Source organism: Podarcis muralis, chromosome 8, assembly GCF_964188315.1.
Source record: "Podarcis muralis chromosome 8, rPodMur119.hap1.1, whole genome shotgun sequence".
Taxonomy (NCBI): Eukaryota; Metazoa; Chordata; class Lepidosauria; order Squamata; family Lacertidae; genus Podarcis; species Podarcis muralis.
Genome location: NC_135662.1, coordinates 55483779 through 55504213, shown reverse-complemented (window position 1 = coordinate 55504213; position 20435 = coordinate 55483779). Strand labels below are relative to the sequence as shown.

The following is a 20435-nucleotide window of genomic DNA, read 5'->3' as shown; positions in this document are numbered from 1 at the left end:
GCCTGGGCATCAAGTGATATCTGAAGTGATATTCAGCACTCCTGTTCTACCTGTAGATATAGTGTATAAAAATAGAACACAAATTTCAGAATGCTATTAGTGATCGATATGTATGTATTCTATAATTCATCTATTGTGCTTGCTAATAGACCACATTTTTGTCACATTGTGCCCACAAAGTGGTTTCTGGCATATAAATAAAATAGTACTTAAAATTCACAACCCCCCCCACAATTTCAGTTGATGGAGCAAGCATTGCTATGGTACAAATTCTGAAACCCAGGACAACCTAAACAATTTACATGATAGAGAGCTTAGACTTTGCCTCCCGCTGATACATATGGTGGCAATGGAGAAGTGTCCCAGTGATGCTTCATAGTACAAGATAATGTATTTGTGGAAAATCTGTTCATGCTGTTCATCAGATTGTATTCTTAATCTGAGCCTGCACTGTATATATAAACAAACTGCCCTAGGGGAGAACCCTTCATCCTGTGATAGGTTGGTTGTCTATATCATCCTGTCCCCAAAAAAAGGCAAACAGAATTTAGCCACACTCCCAAGTGCTGATATGTGGCTAAAATATGTGGCCAAATGCCCATCAGTGTGGGCTCTGTTTCTCTCTAAGGGCAAGTAAACTCCATGTGTTTAGCTCAGAAAACTTGTTTTTGTCTTGCAGGTAGCAACACAGTTGTTATGGACTCTGTGTTTTCTCTGACTGCTGCTAAAATTAGTCAAATGCCTGCTGGAGATCTGCATTGCTACGGGAACTCTAGTTAAGCTACTGAACTCCAGTTTCTCCAATCTGTGCTTTTAATATTATTCATTTAATGTTATTTTGACCGCTTGCGTTGCTCTTAGATTTCATTTATTTTTCTTAGTGTTTGTTTTAAAATTATTCTGGTTCTGGAATGCACTATTGCCTCCATGTGCAGCTGCTTCAGTATGTTTTGTCAAAGCCTTCGGTCGGTTAAAAATTGATTGCCATTTATCATGGATGGTGTACTGTTATGTTTTACGTGAAAAATAAAAGGCAGTGGGACATTACATTCCTGGCTAGGAATTTTGGCTTTCCATTTTCAGTGGAAATGTCAGATGTTTTATACTGGATAATTTAAAACCACATGAGGACAGCAGCTTCAGCAAGAGCCTGGAATTCTAACATAACTGTACACTCTGCCTTGACTCCATTTCTCTGGTGTGACTAGCAGCAATTTGTTAAAGTTTTAACAAACCGGAAAGGCAAAACATTCTATAAAATGTAGAGCTCAAACTAATGTGGGATGCGGAGTGCTTCCAGTATTTTCTCTGTTCTGTTTGTAAAGCCAACATGGAAAATGGAAGACAGAAAATGCTTGCAAACCTCTGTTTGCTTTTGATGCTCCCTAGGAAAATAGTCAGGTTTATGCTGACTCTACAGAACAGACATATGAGGGATTCTATCCTTGGTTTCATAGTCATTGAATAAATAACCTTGTCTGTACCATTCATTCTGCATACTGTCTTTCAGGAACAGCCTCCCAGAAAAATTAAAACACATCTATTCATAGCAGGTGAGGATAGCAGTAGGAGATCTCTGTACCACTGGACAGAATGAGAGGCTTGAAATATGTTTGCGGCTACTTCCCCATATAAACCAAAGTTTATGGAGGTGGTGAAATATGGTTTGGGAATGTTATTGGCAAGAAGCAAAGAGGGCTTTTCTTTTTGCCATTGTGCCGTATTACGCTAGAGTTCCATATAAATAGTTCAGGACTTTCCACCAAAATAAGCCGGACTGGGGTGACAGCTGAAAGGTTTGATTTCAGGTTCGATTTCTTCTCTGCGGGGATTACTATGCCTGGCAGCTTTTGAAATTCAAAATAGTCAGCTTGGGTTTCACATTTTATTTCCTATACGGAACTATTGCTTTCCAAATTGTCCCTCTTTATCGGTTAAAAAAGAAGTCCCATCTGTTACTTAGGGCAGCTAGGTTTCGTGAACGTTGCATGTATATATAGATGCTTATGAAATATGTGGGTTTCCAAACAGTAATAGGATGATTTAATATCCTGTTTCATCATGAAGTACTCTACACTGTGGAAGTACCTTAATTTCTGTTGTAATGGGTCCACGAGAAAGGCCTGGCGTGTAGATAATTCTACGTGCGAACAACCAACCATTTGAATGCAGAGTGAAAATTGCATCTGCTTCACTTCTCCTCTGGTTCTGTTGCCTTCACGGTAGTTGGTGCTAAGCCCTGGTTTGGGTTTTTGTTACATCCACACCTGGGCATCTGCTTTGTCTTGCCCTGTGTTGCCCTTCAGCGTTACTGTTCCCAGTGAAATAAAACAAAACAGAAGAAGAACAATTAAAAACAACACAATCAACAATCAAATTCATCCCAGTGTAAACAGCATAGCAGTCAAAGTAGACATAGGGGTTGTTTTGAAATACAATGTTGGTAAGACAATTCTTTCTGTTCTGGGTGGGTTTGCAGACAGGGGTGCTCAGCTTGGGCTGCTGGCTTGTCACCTTTGTCACTGGAAGTCCAAAGGGGTTTCATAGCATGGAGTGCCTCCGCTAACCCCAGCTGGTACAACTTGCTGTGTCCCATTGGGGGATGATGGGAGTTGTAGTCCAACAACATCCGGGGACCCACAGGTTGAGAACTGCTGCTTTAAAACATCTGGCTGTCTGGATATTGCTGGTCTCCAGCTCCCATCAGCCCCTCCAGCATGGCCAATAGTGACGGATGTTGGGAGTTGTGGTCCAGTAATATCTGGAGGGCCACAAGTTGCCCATCCTCAGATTGGAGTAGTACTGCGGAGACTATCAACATAGCTCACTGGGTTTCCTAAGGCAAGTGACTATTTCAGCCTAGGTTCTCATTGGGTTCTTGTGATGATAAAATGGGGTGATTGGGAAGAATCATATATGCTGCCCTGAGCTCATTGGAGGAAGGGCATAAATAAATTGCAGTCTAGGCTGTGCTGGTGCTGCACCAGGAACCCAATAAGACATACTTTCCCAGCTGGTCTGCCAATTTGGGCCAATTTAGCACCCTCATCCAGGATTAAATCATGAACTATATAGGTTTGACCTCTGCTGGGAATTGTGAGAATGGAGAAAGCATAAATGCCTACGATTGCAAGAACATGACATGTGGTGCTTTGGCTCATGCTCAGCTGAACTAAAGATGGGTCTCATTTGGAAGTTTCAGCTGATTCAGAATGCTACTGTCTTCCAATGGTCGTAAAGAGGAAGGAAGATTTGCATCCAGTTTATTGAGAGATGTGCTGGCTCTTAGGTGCAATGCTTTTCGAACTTTGGAGTCTTTTAAATTGTCCAAGCCCTGCAGATATTGAAGAATGTTTCTCAGGTTGTGAGGATGGTGCATAAAATTTCCTCTGCAAAAGCAGCAGGGAGATAGACCAGATCTTTATAGCGATGTCCTATGAGGTTTGTTATCTATAGGTATCAGCATTGTTTCAGAGTTGGGATCCTCAGTGTGGCACCATGATGCTCTCAGACATTACCCTCACTGCACGTTGTGTTTTGGGTGTTTGGGGGTGGTGGTTTTGAGCATAGCTAGTTTTTCCTTTGTGAAGTGGCTCTTATGTGCCCACAGCAGTTGCTTAGATTTCCAAATGTAAGCCCAGGCCCCCAAAGGCAGGAGACCCCTGTTGTAAAGCCTTTAAGAGACAACATAAACATTGTTATTTGTTGTTACTGTTTTTTGTGTGGATTAGGTAGCTTCAGAACAGAAGAGACTTCGATACTATTTTTAATGCAGTGATTTTGTTCATTTGTATTGTAATTAATTGATATTTGATTTCAGGACAATTTAATTTTTTTTTAATTATGTGCATCCTATTTAGAACATTTTTTGATTGGGCAAGTTAAAATGTGTAATGCACATTTCCCTCAAATTCTCCTTAAGCTACTCTTACCTGTTGCCACTCAGCTTCTCCTTAGTCTAAAGTTGCCAATAGCAACTTACATATTAGCATTCTAAAATCAAAACATCTCTGGCAAAACCTCCATACCTACTCATGTTCGCTGATTAGTTTTCTTAATCTTACCAACAATAACATGCTGTCCCCGACCTGTTTGCATTTGAGGTCAGCTTCAGCTACTAATCTTTATTACCAGAAATACACTATATGCTCTTAAGCAATAATATTTTTCATCTAATGATTAAATATTCTTTATTTAGATGATTTTCTACTACTAGTCTAGCTCTCATTTGATAACTTAAAAAGCTATGTTGACAAAAGAAAGAATAGCTTATTTGTGTCAATGTATGCCAGAAAACGATGGATGCATACCATGTTTGATGAGATCAGATTGTGTTTTGAAGATTTGTTCATACTGCTAACTGCAATTGGGATATGATGTTTGATATTAGTGACTTGCTCAGAGAAACAGAGACATTAAATGAAAAGGAGAATTGTGTTTCCTCCACTTGAAAATGTGATGTGCTTGTCCTTTGTCCTGCAATTATGGTAAGGCACTAATTTGGAAAGCCCTATTTCATTTGGTGGGGTGTCTGTGTGTTGCGTGTGAGAACACATGTGTGCGAAATATGTTCGCGCAGAGACAGTTTTTGAAATAAAGGGGGTTGGTAAAGGGGTACTGTAAACGGTTTTGTCAATGCCATGTGTGACCATTCATTTCAACCTTGTGATGGTAGCATTTTTGTGTGTTCTGTTTCATTGATTTTTCCCTCCTGTACATGAAATAACTGCTAATATTGGCTGTCCTTTTATTCTTCATATTAGAGTGGAAATGTAGTTTGGACATAATGGATTATTGATTGGTCTGAGAACAGCAGAAGCCCCAAGGCCTTGTCATCAATGGTACTTACTCTCCCATTTAGAGAATGCATCACTTCATACGGCTCTTTGGGACCCAAATCTGTAGAATATAAGCTTATAATTGTTGATCTTGTAACAGCGGTTTTTAGGGCAAGGAGTGCTTCATTGTTGTTATGAGTTCCCCTCCTCTTCCCATTTGTTCAAAGAATTGCCTCTTTGTCCTGGTAGTAAGATAAGCTGGACCAGGATGTTAATGATGTATTTTAATTCATTCCTTATAGTGCTACAGTGTAGCCAATAAAATACATTTCTTTGTCCCTGGGAGGACAAACAGGACCAGTATACTGAAGCGCAAAAAATATGTCCTGAGTGGGGGACGGGTCTGTGTTTCTCAGAATACCCTGTAGAAGTGCACAAGAACACCCTCTTCAGATGGATCTCCTTTAGAAAATGCTAAATAAGCTGCTTTATTGGACATATCACTGTTGTTCTTTTCTTGCTTTTCCTTATTGTAGATATTCCATGGCCAGGAGGCTGCATTTGCTTAATATAGGTGCTTGTTGGTGTGCTTTGTCTCTTCTTTGGGGTTATCGTCTTTGGTGCTGTTTCAGAACAGCTTAAATTATGTTCTCCGGAGGTGTAGAGCCCATTCAAAATATCATTAGAACAGAGAAGGGAGAGCGAGTGAGTCAGAAAATGCCATGGAAAAGGATTCTCAGAGTAAGGATGCAGGGTGAATAGCTGCAAATCTGAAAAGGATGTATCCCAAAGTGTAAAACAGGATACATTAATTAAAAAGAAAACATCTACTTCAGTAACACTGGAAACAGAAGTAACTTCAGTTTAAAGAGCTCAACCCCTCTTATTTATTTGTAGCATTCTCTCTTTTTCATTTTTCACTTCTACCCCTCTATTTTGACAACTTATGCTTCAGTTGTGGCTATAACTAACAAAACATATTTTTTTTTGTCTGTTTTCTATATATGTATATTTTAAACTGCCAGTATTTTTGTTCCAATGGTTTGGGGAAAAGAAAATCAAGGCAATGTCATGCTGACTTTTTCCTATTGCCTGCATTTACTTGGAAGGACGCAGGTTGCTAGGGTTTCCTGTGAATTCAAGGATATGCTTACTATTTAAAGATAGGCACCCCTTCCCCGCCCCTGTGCATTTAGCTGCTCCAGTGTTACTGAACAGTTGTGTTCCCTTTGGAAGTAAGCAGTATAACAGTGAATTAAGTTGTCCACAATAGAAGGAAAGAAGAGCCTTTCTGCAGGATTTTTGTCAGAGCAAGGAGGTAAGGATTGGGTATTCCAAATGTGTTACGTGTTAAGAGTTTTACATCGTTTTCTATTTCCCCGATAATGTGAACTGCCTTTGGTGATGAGAAAGGGGCACTGCAACAGATGGTTTGAAGCAGAATATCAAAGCCTGGGATTCAATTCTAGGGCAGCCATAGGCGCACTGGAGGGGCTGAGGACAGCCATATCAGTCGTGTAATATAGGTCCTATTGGGTTCAGTGCAATGTATTTCTAAATAGGCATGTGAATGATCGCAGCTTCGAAAGTGCATTTCAGTTTTTTGAACTGTTCAGAGCATGCTGGGTGTTCCTCTTGTGCGGTGGGTGAGAGGATTGCTGTGCAAAATGTTAAATTCTCATATCAGAACTGAAAGTTTATTTTTTAAACTTGCTTCATTGCTTGAGTAACCCTACAGTCCCCTGTCTGAGCAGATGTTCTTCCAAGGCCAAGGGTGCATGGCTAAGCTGCTGTTGAAAGCCTAGGTTCTTCACATGTTTATATATGAGAATAAATTTAAGTAAGTGAAACAGAATGGGTGTATTCACTGTTTCTTTTAACGAAATGCATGCTTAAGTGTTGATGGGGTAAAGGAGTGGGCGTGGTGAGCTGTGGTTGCTAGGTCAACTTTTTAAAGGCGAAGCTAAATTTATTCCATATTCTGAAGAAAAGGAGGTTGCCACCAATAAGATATGCTGTACGTATAAACCAGAACAACCAGAACTCGAGCTAGTTGAACAACTGGGAAAACATTCTGCTTTGGATAACTTGCTGCAGTAGATTAGTTATCGCTACTGAATGGAGCAGTAGTCTTTGTCCACTGCTGTTCAGCATTGCATAGAACTGGGCAATATAGGAAGAGATATTCATGAGACCATCTTAATAATGGAGTCTTTACTAGCCGTGGAATATGGTCAAAATTTGCAAGTGGTATTCTTTGTTTCTGATTCCAGAATTAGGTGCAGGTTTGAGGAAGCCCAAACACCATGCAGAAAACATTTATGGTGTTTTTAAATGGGGTCCAGGATGGACATTGGGATTGGGTTCTGATTGGATTTGAAGACTCTGTCACCTTTCGAAGGATGCAAGGTGCTAGTGCCAGCCCTGGCTGATCATAAATTTGCAACTCTCTCTTCCTGGATACTTGACCAATCTTGAAATCTTTTGGATGCATTGCACTGTTCACACATTCATGTTAATAACTTGGTGACTGTAATATAATAGAACAGGATGTCTCTTCACCAGCAAAGAGAAGGGCTCGTTTCTTCTTAAAAAGCACAACAGAATGTCAAGATATCCTTACAAAACTTTGCTTTACATGATTATACTTATGGTCAGAAGGTAGTACAAGTATGCTTGTCATCCCGTGCAGTGGGATTTAAGCAGCCGAAGTGTGTGCAGGCCTCCAGTCTGTATGAGCACAGCAGAAGTTAAGCCATCTCTACCCTTCAATAACTTTTACAGAAAATACAAAATTTTGCTCCTGTTGAATTCAGTTTAAAATAACTAATGTAGAAGGATTTCAGCCTCAAACAGTTTAACCCTGTTTTGTTGAATGCTCCATGGATCCTTCTTGGTATTAGTAAAGATTTCCAAGTCTACATCAACATTTGCCTAAATAAGGTATTACTGTTACTGTTAATTTTAATTGGCCTGTATAAAAATCTTATTGAACTGCATTGTTGCTTTAACAAAAAATTGATGCACTCTTTGCTGTCTCCATTCAGCAGCTATGCTTAAGTTACCGTCAACAGGGATAGAGTGCTGCACTCTACAAAAACCCTTTATCTCTAGGCAAACAAACGTTTGGCTGTTTTTCATTAAATTATACATGTCCATAAAGCCACAGACTTAAAATATTACAGCTCCTTCGAGAAAGGGCTTATTCACTCGAAATTATGTACACACACACTTTTGTTTGGGCTAGAAAGAAAAAGTACGGTTTTTTTGATACTTATATTCTTATTTTTAGTAAACATACAGACACATACTCTATTTGCCCGTGTCTGCAACTACTATGGAAGTAGGCTTATGTAAATCCTCTACTGAACATTCAGTTTGTGAATGACAATATTCAATGCAAAGTCAGACTTTCTGCAGCCTGGTGAAAATGTAACATTTTGGTGAAGATGGCAAGAAAATATTAACAGGGGGCTATTGCAAAGGGAGCAAAAGGAAATGAAATGCTTTGCATTTAGTAATGCCGTGTCCTGTTTTCTGTTTTGGTTCCAGGTCCTGCTTGCTATTTGACTCAAGAAACGCCAATGAATGTTTGTATCCCAAATGCTTTCAAGCAGCTGGAAGAAAACCCAAATATGAGAATGAAGAGATAAAGGTTCCATCAGCAGGAATGCATGATTGAAAAAGCAACCCAGTTTCCCAGCCCGGAACAGGGTTCTGCCCTTTTGACTGATGCTTCTGCGGTGCAGATGGATTGTAGCATAAGCGCAAACATGGAATTACGAAGAGCCTCCAGTCCTCACAAGATGAACAAGAGTGATATGAATGCAAACAAGTCTGTGCTGCACAGCTGCTGCATCTGTGGCAAAAGTTTTCCTTTCCAGAGCTCACTCTCGCAGCACATGAGGAAGCACACAGGGGAGAAGCCATACAAGTGTCCTTATTGTGACCACAGAGCTTCCCAAAAGGGCAACTTGAAGATTCACATCCGGAGTCACAGGACAGGCACTATTAGTCAGGGGAATGAAGTGGAGATGGGAGGAGAAGCACAGCTCAGTGAGATGAGAGTATCCGAAGGCCTTGATGGTTGCACTAGCCCTACCAAAAGCACCTCTGCCTGCAACAAGATATTGAACGGAGCATCTCCCAAAGAAGAAGGCAAGATCTTGCTCAGGAGCAGCAGGAAGGAGTCCTCAGAGGAAGCACCAGTTGGAGAAGATGTTAAGTTATGTACTTTTCCTTGTACCTTCTGCAAAAACAAGTTTGAAGGTAAGAAAGAGTTGGAGCAGCACATACACCAGGTCCACAAACCTTTCAAATGCAGGCTGTGCAACTACATGACGTTAAGAGAGGAGACTCTGCTAAACCACATAGAAAGAGACCACATCACCACTCAGATTCCAAACGGGGAAACGTACAATGCCGAGAACTGCAAGGCTGAGTCGAGTGCAGGAGAGTTTCCTTGCGAAGTCTGTGGGCAGGCTTTTAGTCAAACCTGGTTCCTCAAAGCTCACATGAAAAAGCATAGGGGGTCTTTTGACCACGGATGCCACATCTGTGGCAGGAAATTTAAAGAGCCCTGGTTTCTCAAAAACCACATGAAATCCCATGGCCCAAAATCTGGGAGCAAAAACAAGCCAAAAAATGATTCGGAGCCTATAGCCACTATTAATGATGTCGTTCAAGAAGAGATGATTGTGACTGGTTTGTCCCTGTATGAAATTTGTACAAAGTGTGGAAACCTGTTTACAAATATGGAAAGCCTAAAAGCACACAATTCTGTACATTGCAAGTCTCAAGGAGCCCGCAGTGAACATAGAGTTGATAGGCTAGTTGACAGGGACCCCCCTGTTGCAAAGCAGTTTTTCTTCCAGTATCTGAAACTAAGGCCATCTGTAGGGACTGATGGCACTCCAAGGGGCCATTCAGGAAAAAGAGTAGCTGAGCTGGATCCAGTCAACAGTTACCAGGCCTGGCATCTGGCTACCAAAGGAAAAGTTGCAGAGCCTTCTGAGTACGTGAAGTATTTAGGATGGGACGAAGTCCTGGCAGATGCTGACGTCACTTACGACAGGGACAAAAGGGAATATATTCTCGTCAGCCAAGAGAAGCGCAAACAAGAGCAGGACTCCTCCAGCTCGTCCAGCAATCCGAAAAAGAAGAATTGTACTAGTGGGCGTTCAGAAAAAAGCAGCCACGTGCAGTCGGGAGACAGCTGCATGCTTAGCCAAGAAGACCTGGAGTATAGGCCGTCCTCGCGCCAGAGCAGAAGGGTGTCTCAGAACAAGTCCACAGAGTGCTTTGAGTGTGGCAAGATCTTCCGCACTTATCACCAAATGGTACTTCATTCCCGTGTGCACAGGAAAGACCGCAGAAGCTGCAGTGAAGGGGTGGCGGCCGCTCAGCAAGATCGGTATAGATCAAATAGTGAGGATGGTGACTCTGGGTCTGCCAGTGGACCGAGCACACCAAGTTCTGCTTCTGGCCCAGATGATTCAGTCACCTCTGGAGTGGGTGAGGAGGGGCCCGAGGATAGTTCAGAGGAAGGAACGCAAGAGCCACCCCCACGTAAGTGTCTGCAATTTTTTTTAACAACTTCCTTTCCCCATTTTGGTATTTTGCTTCCTTTCTTGCGATGCTAGAAGAGCTGTTTCTTGAGCTTTTCAAATACCTTTGACAGGTAAAGTAGGAAACATTGAGTATCCCTCGGAGTTGTTGCTGGACCGCAACTCATAGAATCATAGAATTGTAGAGTCAGAAGGTACACCAAGGGTCATTTAGTCTAACTAATCTCAGGAATCTCAGCTAAAGCATCCATGAAAGACAGCCACCCATATCATATCATCCCTTCCCTTTGGCCATGCTGGCTGGGGCTGATGGGAGCTCTATCCAGATTAAATTAGTTGAACCTAGGTCCTGTTGAAATGTGGAAACATTGTGGAATGTTAGTCATGATTAATGTAAGCGACATTTGGTGCCCAACTTAGTCTGACTTCAACTTCCAATGCCTTTAACCTCACTATAGGTTTTCCTTTAAGTGGTCGCCTTCAAATTCAACAAACATACCCACAGAGAGCAGTGTGGGAACCACTTGCATTCGGTGTGATTCCAGGCTATTGGGGAACATGCACAAGTCATCCATAAGTTAAAAAACAAAGAATGCCATTTCAATAGATTTTTCCCACCAGATGAGCACAGTCCCTCTCATGAGATGTGAATTGGGTGAGAAAGACCTGTCTAACTGGCCTCACCCACATACCTACTTATCCTGCCTGGTGCATTGAACTGCACCAGCACTGCTGTGTGTCTCTCTGAAAAGGACCTTGTATATGATTAAACGTACCAAGGTTCCTGATTTGGAATAATTATTATTCTTGAATCCTCAACTTAAAATGGGATAGTTTCCAACCATAGGGAATGGCAAGTAGCTGGAATCCTTGCTGATCCTTCTCTCTTCTCATTTGCAGTTTAGCTTCTGCATCTTGCTTGCCAATCCAAGATTTGAAGCCACTATGTAGTAGCTACTTTGACTGTGCTAAGAAACCATGGCATTAATTCTTGCCTGGAGAATCAGTCATATGTAAATCTTACACAGGAAATTGTAGCATGCCTTTGTTGAATTTGCCTGGTTTTTAATTTTTTAATGAACTAAATGGACAGGATGGCAGCAACCCTGAGTTGTTTCCTTTAAAAAATAAATAAAATAAATAAAGAGTAGTTAAAATATAGAAAAGGGAGGTGGGAATATGTGTCCATGATTCCATTTTAGAGCACCCCTTTAATAGGCATTCAACACTGCTATCATTATACCAAATGGGTTGTGCTGTCACAATGTATCATTAGCTTCTTAGAAGTGTTGGTTTGAATCCAGTTTCATTTATGTCAAAAGGTTTAGGAAGCATATTTAGGATGCCAGTGCCTCTGAACGATATCATGGTCTTTGTTATCAGTTAATGTGTATCACCACATACAGGATATCTTGTTCCCATTTATGCAATACTCTTCTTGATTCAATAATTGGTGGCAGTCCTGTTATGCTGATGTAACCTAAAGCACTCAGATTGCCTAACAATTATCAATGAGAGAAGTGTGCATTCTTCTCTCTCTCTCTCTCTCTCTCTCTCTCTCTCTCTCTCTCTCTCTCTCGGTACTGTGCCTTCAAAAGTTGTTCGAAAAACTTGAAACGATGTAATTAATCTCTCTGGACTACTGCAGTCCTCAGAGTCTGATTCTGGTTAAATGGAACAAGTTATTCTCCAAATAGAAGCAATGTAAATATTTGAAGAAACACTACTGTGACTGCTTTTGTACAATGTTGTTTTATTATTTTGCATTGTTTATTTCTCTTTGTTTATAAGGCTCTCTTAGATTCTAAGAGAAGAGAATTTCTTTCCTACAAGTTGTTTATATTTTTGTTTTTGGTTAAACAGTGCTTTCCTACTGACATTTTTGTCCCCTGAGAGTTGGCTGATTAGAGTTTTGAGAGTTTTAGCCTGCTGTTAGGAGCTTCGTTGTAGTAGTAATCAGCACAGTTCAGAACAAAATTTATATAACACTGACTGTTGCTATATTGAAGAGCAATTCACACATTGGCCTGGTTCACATGCCAAATTAAACCTTAATTATAAACAAACTGTGCTTTAATGTGGATGAACAGCATGCTGGTGCATGCTGCCAAAAGGTTCTACTCCTCGCCAGAGTCTGGCTTGTCACGGTCTTCGAAAACTTGTCCTACTGTTTTGTTTCTCTCCAAAGCGAGCCACAAGTGATAACCAAGGTTTGTGCTTGTGGTTTGTTGGAGAAAGCAAAGCACGAGCTGTATTCATGTGCCACAACAAGCCAGACCCTGGTTTGTCATCCAGCAGGGGGGTGGTAGCAGGAAGAAGAGAGGAGCAGAGTAAGAACTTTTCAGTGGTACACACCAGCATGCTGCTTGTGTACAGTAAACCATGGCTTGCTTTTAAAACTAAGGTTAATAAAGAACAGAAATCAATCAGAACCCTTGAGGAGTGTGCATGTATCACGCACCATTTGCAGACATGTGTTTGTCACATGTGTGTACCTTAAATTGTATCTGTGAAATCTTATATTCCTTTAAATTAATTGAAGTAGGTCTGCTCTTCCATGTTGCCTGATGTTGGATAGAATCCACAAGTTATAGAATGATTTAAACACTAAAAACAGCAGTAGAAGGTTTCTGAACTGTAGCAACATTGGTGTTGCCTGACGTGCCTCATGCTGTTTGCATAAGCTCATATTTACTAGCATCAGCAATTAAGGGTATGATGTATTTATGCTAAAATTAGTTGTTAAACTAACCTGTTCTACCAAACTAAATGAATGTAACTACGAAAGGCATTACCTTATGTAAGCCTTTCTGTCACAATCATAGATCATTTTAAGAACCAGTTCTTATGAAAAAGCAATCACCAATGAGCAAAATAGTTCCCCCCCTTCCCTCTTTCTTTAAAATGTAGGGCTTCACTTCACAAATGAATTAGCTGGAATTCAGTGAGATATAGTGGGTTCATTGGTTTGTCAGCCAGACTGTGTGTTGCCAAAGTGTTTTAAGGGCAAAACAGAGGATAAAATGCTGCTGTTATAGAGTGAAGAGAGCCTCTGAGGCACACGGATTGATAATTTATTCAGTTTAGCCCAATGTGTTTTGATTATAGTCTTTGTTAGGGGCACACTCATGTTTTGCATGTTGCCAGGTGATAGAGAAATCACTCCACAGCACGCAGAAAACACAAAATCCCTATGCCCATATTATTTGTGTGTAGACCAGCAGCCTTTTAAGTAAGGACTCAGCTAGGTAAAGGTAAAGGGACCCCTGACCATTTGGTCCAGTCGTGGCCAACTCTGGGGTTGGGGCGCTCATCTCGCTTTATTGGCATTTGGGTCATGTGGCCATCATGACTAAGTCACTTCTGGCGAACCAGAGCAGCACACGGAAACGCCGTTTACCTTCCCGCTGGAGTGGTTCCTATTTATCTACTTGCACTTTGACGTGCTTTCGAACTGCTAGGAGCAGGGACCAAGCAACGGGAGCTCACCCCGTTGCGGGGATTCAAACCGCGAACCTTCTGATCGGCAAATCCTAGGCTCTGTGGTTTAACCCACAGTGCTACCCGCATCCCTTCAAGGACTCAGCTATACAGCTGCAAATAAAACGTTTTAAGTGTGCTTTAATTGCAGTATACAATGTGACACTACATGGCAATGGTGAGCCTTATGGAAAATTCAATGCATTTTTAAAAACGCTTTTTAAAAAGCATTTTCAGACCATTTTATATGTGTGTAGATTCCACCTAAGTTGTGAGCTGAGGCACGCTTTGAGCCCTCACCTTAAGCATAGCACTTCCTTCTTTGCAGCCACCGTATGCTGCACACAGTTGTGTGAGAATTGACAAGCGAGCTCCTACAAGAGTCTTTGCAAGATTGGGACACCTGTATTACCACATGTCTCTTCATTTGAGCAGGAACTTGCATGCTGAGGTTCCTGCACAGAATCGCGAACAGCACCTGTGTTTTACATGAAGCAAACACAATGTCAGGGGCAGAGCTAAAAGTATGGCCTCGTTCCCTGCTCATTGCATTGTTGCCTTACACGTGAGCTACATGTGCTACAGGCTAGTGTGTTGTTTTATTTTACAGTACCCCCAATTAAGATTGTAATTAAATGCATTGGTCTGAATCTCCTATATATTTTGGAAAGCTGTTTGTCCGTTCCCTTAAGATATCTTGATGAAATTTTGCATGATGGTTCCTGAGATCAGCAAGCACATCTTTATTCTAAATTTGGAGACAGTTGGATATCTTTTTGAATGGAGATGGTGTGCTGTACTTTTCAAAACTGCACTGATTTTTTTGGGTTTCCTAGAATTCCTGAGCAACTCCGAGTATGAGGCTGCTAGTAAACTCTTAATTACGTGCACCTCATACTCTTTCTTGCATCTTCATTGCCTTTGCCATTTCTGTTTCATCTTAACCAAACAGTTCCACCAAAGTCTTTTTTTTTTTTTTTGCTCATATTTAATTTTATCATAAGGCTTTGTGGTGTGAAACCTGCTGTTGTGGTTTCCTCGTTAACGAACAAGCCAGTGTTTCTAGCTGTTGACCTTTTCACAGCGAAAGGAAAACTCATTTTGTAATTAGAGATGCAATAAGTTGAATCTGTACACCTGACATTTCTAGAAAAATCTTAGTTTGGAACAATCTTTAGTGGTCGTAAAGTGGTCTTTAAGTGTTGTTTTAGTCAGAATTGTTGAATTTTATTTGCCCTCCTCTCCAACCTGAGCTGTAGTTCACTGTGAGTTCATTGGCTCCTTCTGTGTGCAGGTAACACTTGGGTATATTATGCCAGGGATATATTTTTTTTCTTATGCTCTTAAGGTGTTGCTGAGATTCCACTTGCGGGTTTCCCACATGTGTCTGGGTGGCCACGGTGAGAACATTAGCCTGACCCAACAGGCTCCTCTTTATTGTATGGATGACGGTGCATGTATGCCATTTTGCCATCATTTTTTTTGAAAAAACCAACAACAACATTTTGCTAGTAATTTTAATAAACACAATGCAAACAATTCAATACATTTAAATGAGTCCCAGAGAGAAAGAAAGAAAGTGGAAGGAAAGCGAGGCAAAAACTATATATTGCATCACAGTCAATTTTGGTTTTATGAAGGGATCATGACACCTTCTATATTAATTTTAGTATACTTCAAATTTATAACAACCAGATATTATAACAGAAATATTAGGGAATGGAAGAAGTCAGGAATGGTCCCTATTCCTGCAAAAGCTGGTGGCTGAGACCTTTCATGCTCTTTCTTGTTTGTATAATAAGTAAAAACAGACCATATACTGAAGAAGGTGTCCTTTTTTACCTTGTCAATGCTCAACTCTGAGCCTTTGTAGTAACTTTCCCTCACCATTTTTGTACTCTTTGGTTGTATGTGTCTTCCCTTCTGGGCTTCAAAGTACATCCATTGTTCTTCCCATGTAGCTGTGGTCCATATCTCCTTGACTCCCTGGCGTAATGTGAATACTGTATAGGATTGATCTGCCTGCCTATTGAGATTTAACACCACTTGACTGCATTTTAGGGACCTGTTTGCTTTTTTTGTAGTGGGGTTGGGATTGGGTCCAGGACAAAGCCAGAGAAGTAAAACTTGAGTTACTGGGAACTCAATCTGTTTAAACGACTACCAGCACAAATAGTTAAATTCAGAGTCACCGGGAGACATGCCTAGGTTTCAATTCAGCTTGTATTTCCCTCAGGTTGGCATTTGCCTTTAGGGCTTAATTATGTAGGTAGCACATGATTACTCAAGTTAGTCAAAATGTGCTAACTCAGGTGTGTTAACATGTTGAAGTAGATATGCTGACTCCAATCCAAAGCTTCATGTCAGTGCCAGATCAGTGCAAGCTAGTGGAACTGCATGAGTAGAGTTGCCTTGCATGTTGAAATCAATGGAAAAATCATTACTTAAGACGGGACATGCAGGTTTGCATGTGAGCTCCTTCATCTGTATGGGGCTCTTTAGTTGACACCATAGAAGTGTCTTATTCTCTTGAGTCCTGTTGCAACTCTGGACTCATCTGGAAGCAGCCTTTTGATGCTGTTATTCATAGATCATGTATAATTGAGAAGAGGAGTCTCTCTCTCTCTCTCTCTCTCTCTCTCTCTCTCTCTCTCTCTCTCACACACACACACACACACACACACACACACACACTCCCCCTCTCTCACTCACCCCCCTTCCATTCATTTGTGGTTGTCTAGTTTATCATTTTTGGAGGTGATGGGAAATGCTTTATTTGGTGGCTGCTATAAATAATGGACTTTTAGGAATTACATACTGTTACATATTATTTATATCTTCTATAACTCCATAATTTTAGCTTTAGAATGTTGCTGGCCAAGGCACAACTCATAATTCTTATTTCACAGCTTTGTAGGTTTGCTTAAAAATACAGTTGAGTTTTCTGTCCAGGACTGGAATATGTCTCCCCACCACGTATTTGTGGGCATACAAGTCTGGAATAAATATTCAAAATATTTAGGAACTGACGTATCCAGCTGCCTGCAATTTTTCTATATAAAAGCGCACACACACACTTCAACGTGTGTTATATATATATTGTGAGTTTTCTTCTAACTATCTGCACTCTCGTCCATTCAGCCCTAACTATGGTTTGCCTTTGTTTTAGTATGTGCACTGGGTCATCTTGTGCTTTTTCGCTTCATTTCTCAGTAGATTATCTATAACAACAAAATGAAATATAGGTCGCTGTACAATATTCTGAATTCTGAACATTTTAGTGTTAGGGGGCTTTGTAAGATGGTCTGAAGATTGTGCAGATTTGGGGCATCTAATTAAACATATGCATTTCCCCCCTGTACCATCTGAAGTATTCCCAGATACTATAATTGTAATATGTTGCTTTTGATGGAGTACATTTATTGTGTGCTGTATTGTTTTCTATTGAATTGACTTATTGTACACTGCCTTTGTGTTATTTTAATGAGAGGTGATAAATAAATATTGTAAATAAATAAATTTAGATATGCATTTTCAGGCTGACAGAGATATGATTTGTCTATTGTTAGGATTTGAAAAGTTCCATTTCTAATGCAGCCCTGTATTACTGCTATTTTGAATGATGCTAAGACTCAGGGATCCCTGACCCACATAGACAGAGCATGCAAGCAATAAAAATCTTATGATTCTCCCATGAAAATGTATGGAATTTAAACACTCCTAACTTTCTGTGGATTATGCTTAGGGTTTTAGTTAATTCAGAAGGGTATAGGATTCATCATACGACTACTCTTTGTAGCCACGCTGATCCCCCTCCCAGCCCCCAAGAAGTCTGTCTTGTTAAAGAAACAAATAATAAGACTATATTGGGTTTTTCATTACAGCTACAGTGGGGCTACCTCAGCAGATGCTAACAGCTGTTGCTCTGTTTTGTTTTGTTTTTTACTGACCTTGGTTCTCTCTTTCTCTCCCCCTCTTACTGCATTCAATCTCAACTAAAAATGCCTTATAGGAGCCATTAATCACTTAAATCACACACACACAAAAAAAAACATTCAGCGAGAAAGAGTTCATTTTTATCTTATCCTTACCAAAGCATTTTTAGTGGGAAGAACTAAAAGGACCTTGAAAATATATGCATGTATTTAATGTTTCTTTGGGTTTCCTGTACAGGTAGTGTAGGAAACCACACAGAAATATCAGCAAGACTGATACAGAAGTAGACTGAATTATGGGAGAGCACCAGTATTTTGTTCTCTTTAATATAAGCTCCATCCAGGTGGGCCCATCCACCACTGTTGCTGCTTCTGCATCCACATCCCTCCACACGTTGGTTGAACTCTGGCAACCTGTAGGCTCTTGCATGTAGGTTCTTTGTGTGATTTTAACCCCTGAAACATCAGGGTTGTGTAGGGAACATACACAAGTAGGAATGTTTCTCCTTGATGCAGATGTTCAATTGCCAACTAGATATGGGAAGAGCCATAGCTCAGTTGCTCCAGAAGCCCCTTAAAAAGGAGAGGTTTAGGGAAACACAATATAGATGTGCTCAGTGGAAGACCAATGGCCACATTCTGGTCAAAATGTTGAAAATGCAGTCTCAGATTGTGGACGATATTTAAAGTCAAATGTCCAAAATTCAGGATCAGATTTTGACAGCTAATTCGCAATTTCTGACAGAGCCACAAGTAATGAATTTGCCTGTGCAAGCATTTCTGTTGTGATTGACAGCTGGCTGCCAAACAGCGGTGAGGCAGAAGAAAATACCTACAACAGTTGTGATTTTCCTTTTATCCTTTTTCCTTTGTCTCCCCACTCTTACATCACAATTTGGGATTATCCTTTTGGTTGCATCTTTGATACAATTTTCATTTTTGCATACCTCCTCAGTTGGTGGATGTGTGTTTGTGTTTGAGGATTGCCAGATGAAAAAAAGATGAATGCTTTTGCTCTTGCACAGCAAGGCTTTAAATGGAGTATTGTGCGAGAGAGGATTTGGTGTCAAAATTTTGCAAGATTTCAGACTTTTCAGTAGAAAAGAGATGTCTGGTTTCTGCCTGAATAATGGTTAGCTGGGGGCAGGCAGGCAGTTCAACGCATGCACCCTTCACTTGGACCTACTGGTCTTTGGTAGGTCACTTTTCCTGAGGGCCGAGAGGGATTTTCTTGCCCTGATTGACAAGTGGACAGGTATGTTTGGTTTACATGCTTTGTCATTGTTGTTTCGCATTCCCTGGGGTACCCTTTTTAATTAGAAAACTCGCCAAGTGTTGGTTGTTTTTGTAATAGCTGCGTATGGTTTGGTTTCCTCAAAGTCAATGGCAGCCTTACAGTGTCTGAAAACACAGCACATGTTAATTGAATAATGGATTTAATGTCAAATTTCAAATAACAGTCCTGAAACTCAGTTTTTAGCATTTGAATTTCAATTCCAGCCATCCTAATCTATCTGAGCCATGGAAATGCCTTGGCTGATTCCATGTAGATTTTAAATGATCCTTACATTTCACTCCTTTGGATGGATAGGAATAATATTAAAATAGCACATGATTGTTGCCATGCAATGCATGAGGAAAAGATCCTAAGGCTTATGAGTGACTACCACAGTAGGGAGCAAAGATGCCCTCTCTTAATTACCCAAATTAATTCTGAACACATTAGCAGGATTAGTCTTCAAGGACTCTCACATTGTACAAAGGCCAAATGACTCAAATATGAGGAATGAGGTAAGGCAGAGGTGTAGGCCTATTGCTTAGCATTCAGACATCAAAATAATGACTCCGCATTTAGCATGAGCTGAAACCAAGGGTACTGCAATTTGAACAGTATTTTCCCTACTTAAACTGCTGAAAGCTCACTTTACATTTCAGTTTAATTTTAATTCTTCAAATACTGTTTGATAGATGTGCTGGAAGCGTATGGAGATGCATGGGATTTGACCGTTTCCTCTGATTGTAGATGAAAAGCTCTTACTGTGCTTCCATTTATTCACACTCCCGTTACGTCAGCCCATTAGGATATCGATGCATTATTTATCATTGTAATCATGGTTAGGACAGGACAAGCGTGTTGAAGGTCTGAGTAAAAATGGGTCAGGCCCACACCGTTGCCAAGGATGGGGAAAGGTGTAGGTAACTACAGCAGAATATGTTACATAGCAGAGAAACTTGACTCTCGCCATTCTGTCTTTCAGGGCTGATATACACAAAATCCTTTCCGCCCTCTGCCATCCTTTCCCACCACGAACACGCATACATCCCCCACACACTATAAAGGTAAAAGACACCTGCAGAGGTGCATTAGCTCATACAGTCGTACCTCGGCTCCCGAATGCCTTGGGAGTTGAATGTTCCGGCTCGTGAACGATCGAAAACCGGAAGTAAGTGTTCCGATTTTTGAACGTTCTTTCGGAAGCCGAACGTCCAATGGGGCTTCCGCGGCTTCTGATTGGCTGTAGGAGCTTCCTGCAGCCAACCAGGAGCTGTGCTTTGGTTCCTGAACGTTTCAGAAGTCGAACGGATTTCCGGAACGGATTCAGTTCAGCTTCCGAGGTACGACTGCATAGAAAAAGCCCTACTCAGTTTTTGCATCAAGCTTTTCATAAGCTAGT

At 40.8% G+C, this 20435-nt stretch overlaps 1 protein-coding gene across 5 annotated transcripts in view; it reads left to right on the top strand.

Moving 5' to 3' along the window:
- ZNF516 (zinc finger protein 516) overlaps positions 1-20435 on the top strand; it is a 111483-nt gene that overhangs the window by 40329 nt on the left and 50719 nt on the right. For 4 of the 5 annotated variants that reach the window (XM_077933203.1, XM_077933202.1, XM_077933205.1 and 1 more), the window contains exon 2: positions 8331-10346. In XM_077933203.1, coding sequence (XP_077789329.1) covers positions 8453-10346 — 1894 coding nt within the window. In that variant the 5' untranslated portion in view covers positions 8331-8452. Of the gene's footprint in view, positions 1-5999; positions 6097-8330; positions 10347-20435 lie in introns of those variants that run through there. The other variant, XM_077933204.1, reaches the window with a different exon arrangement.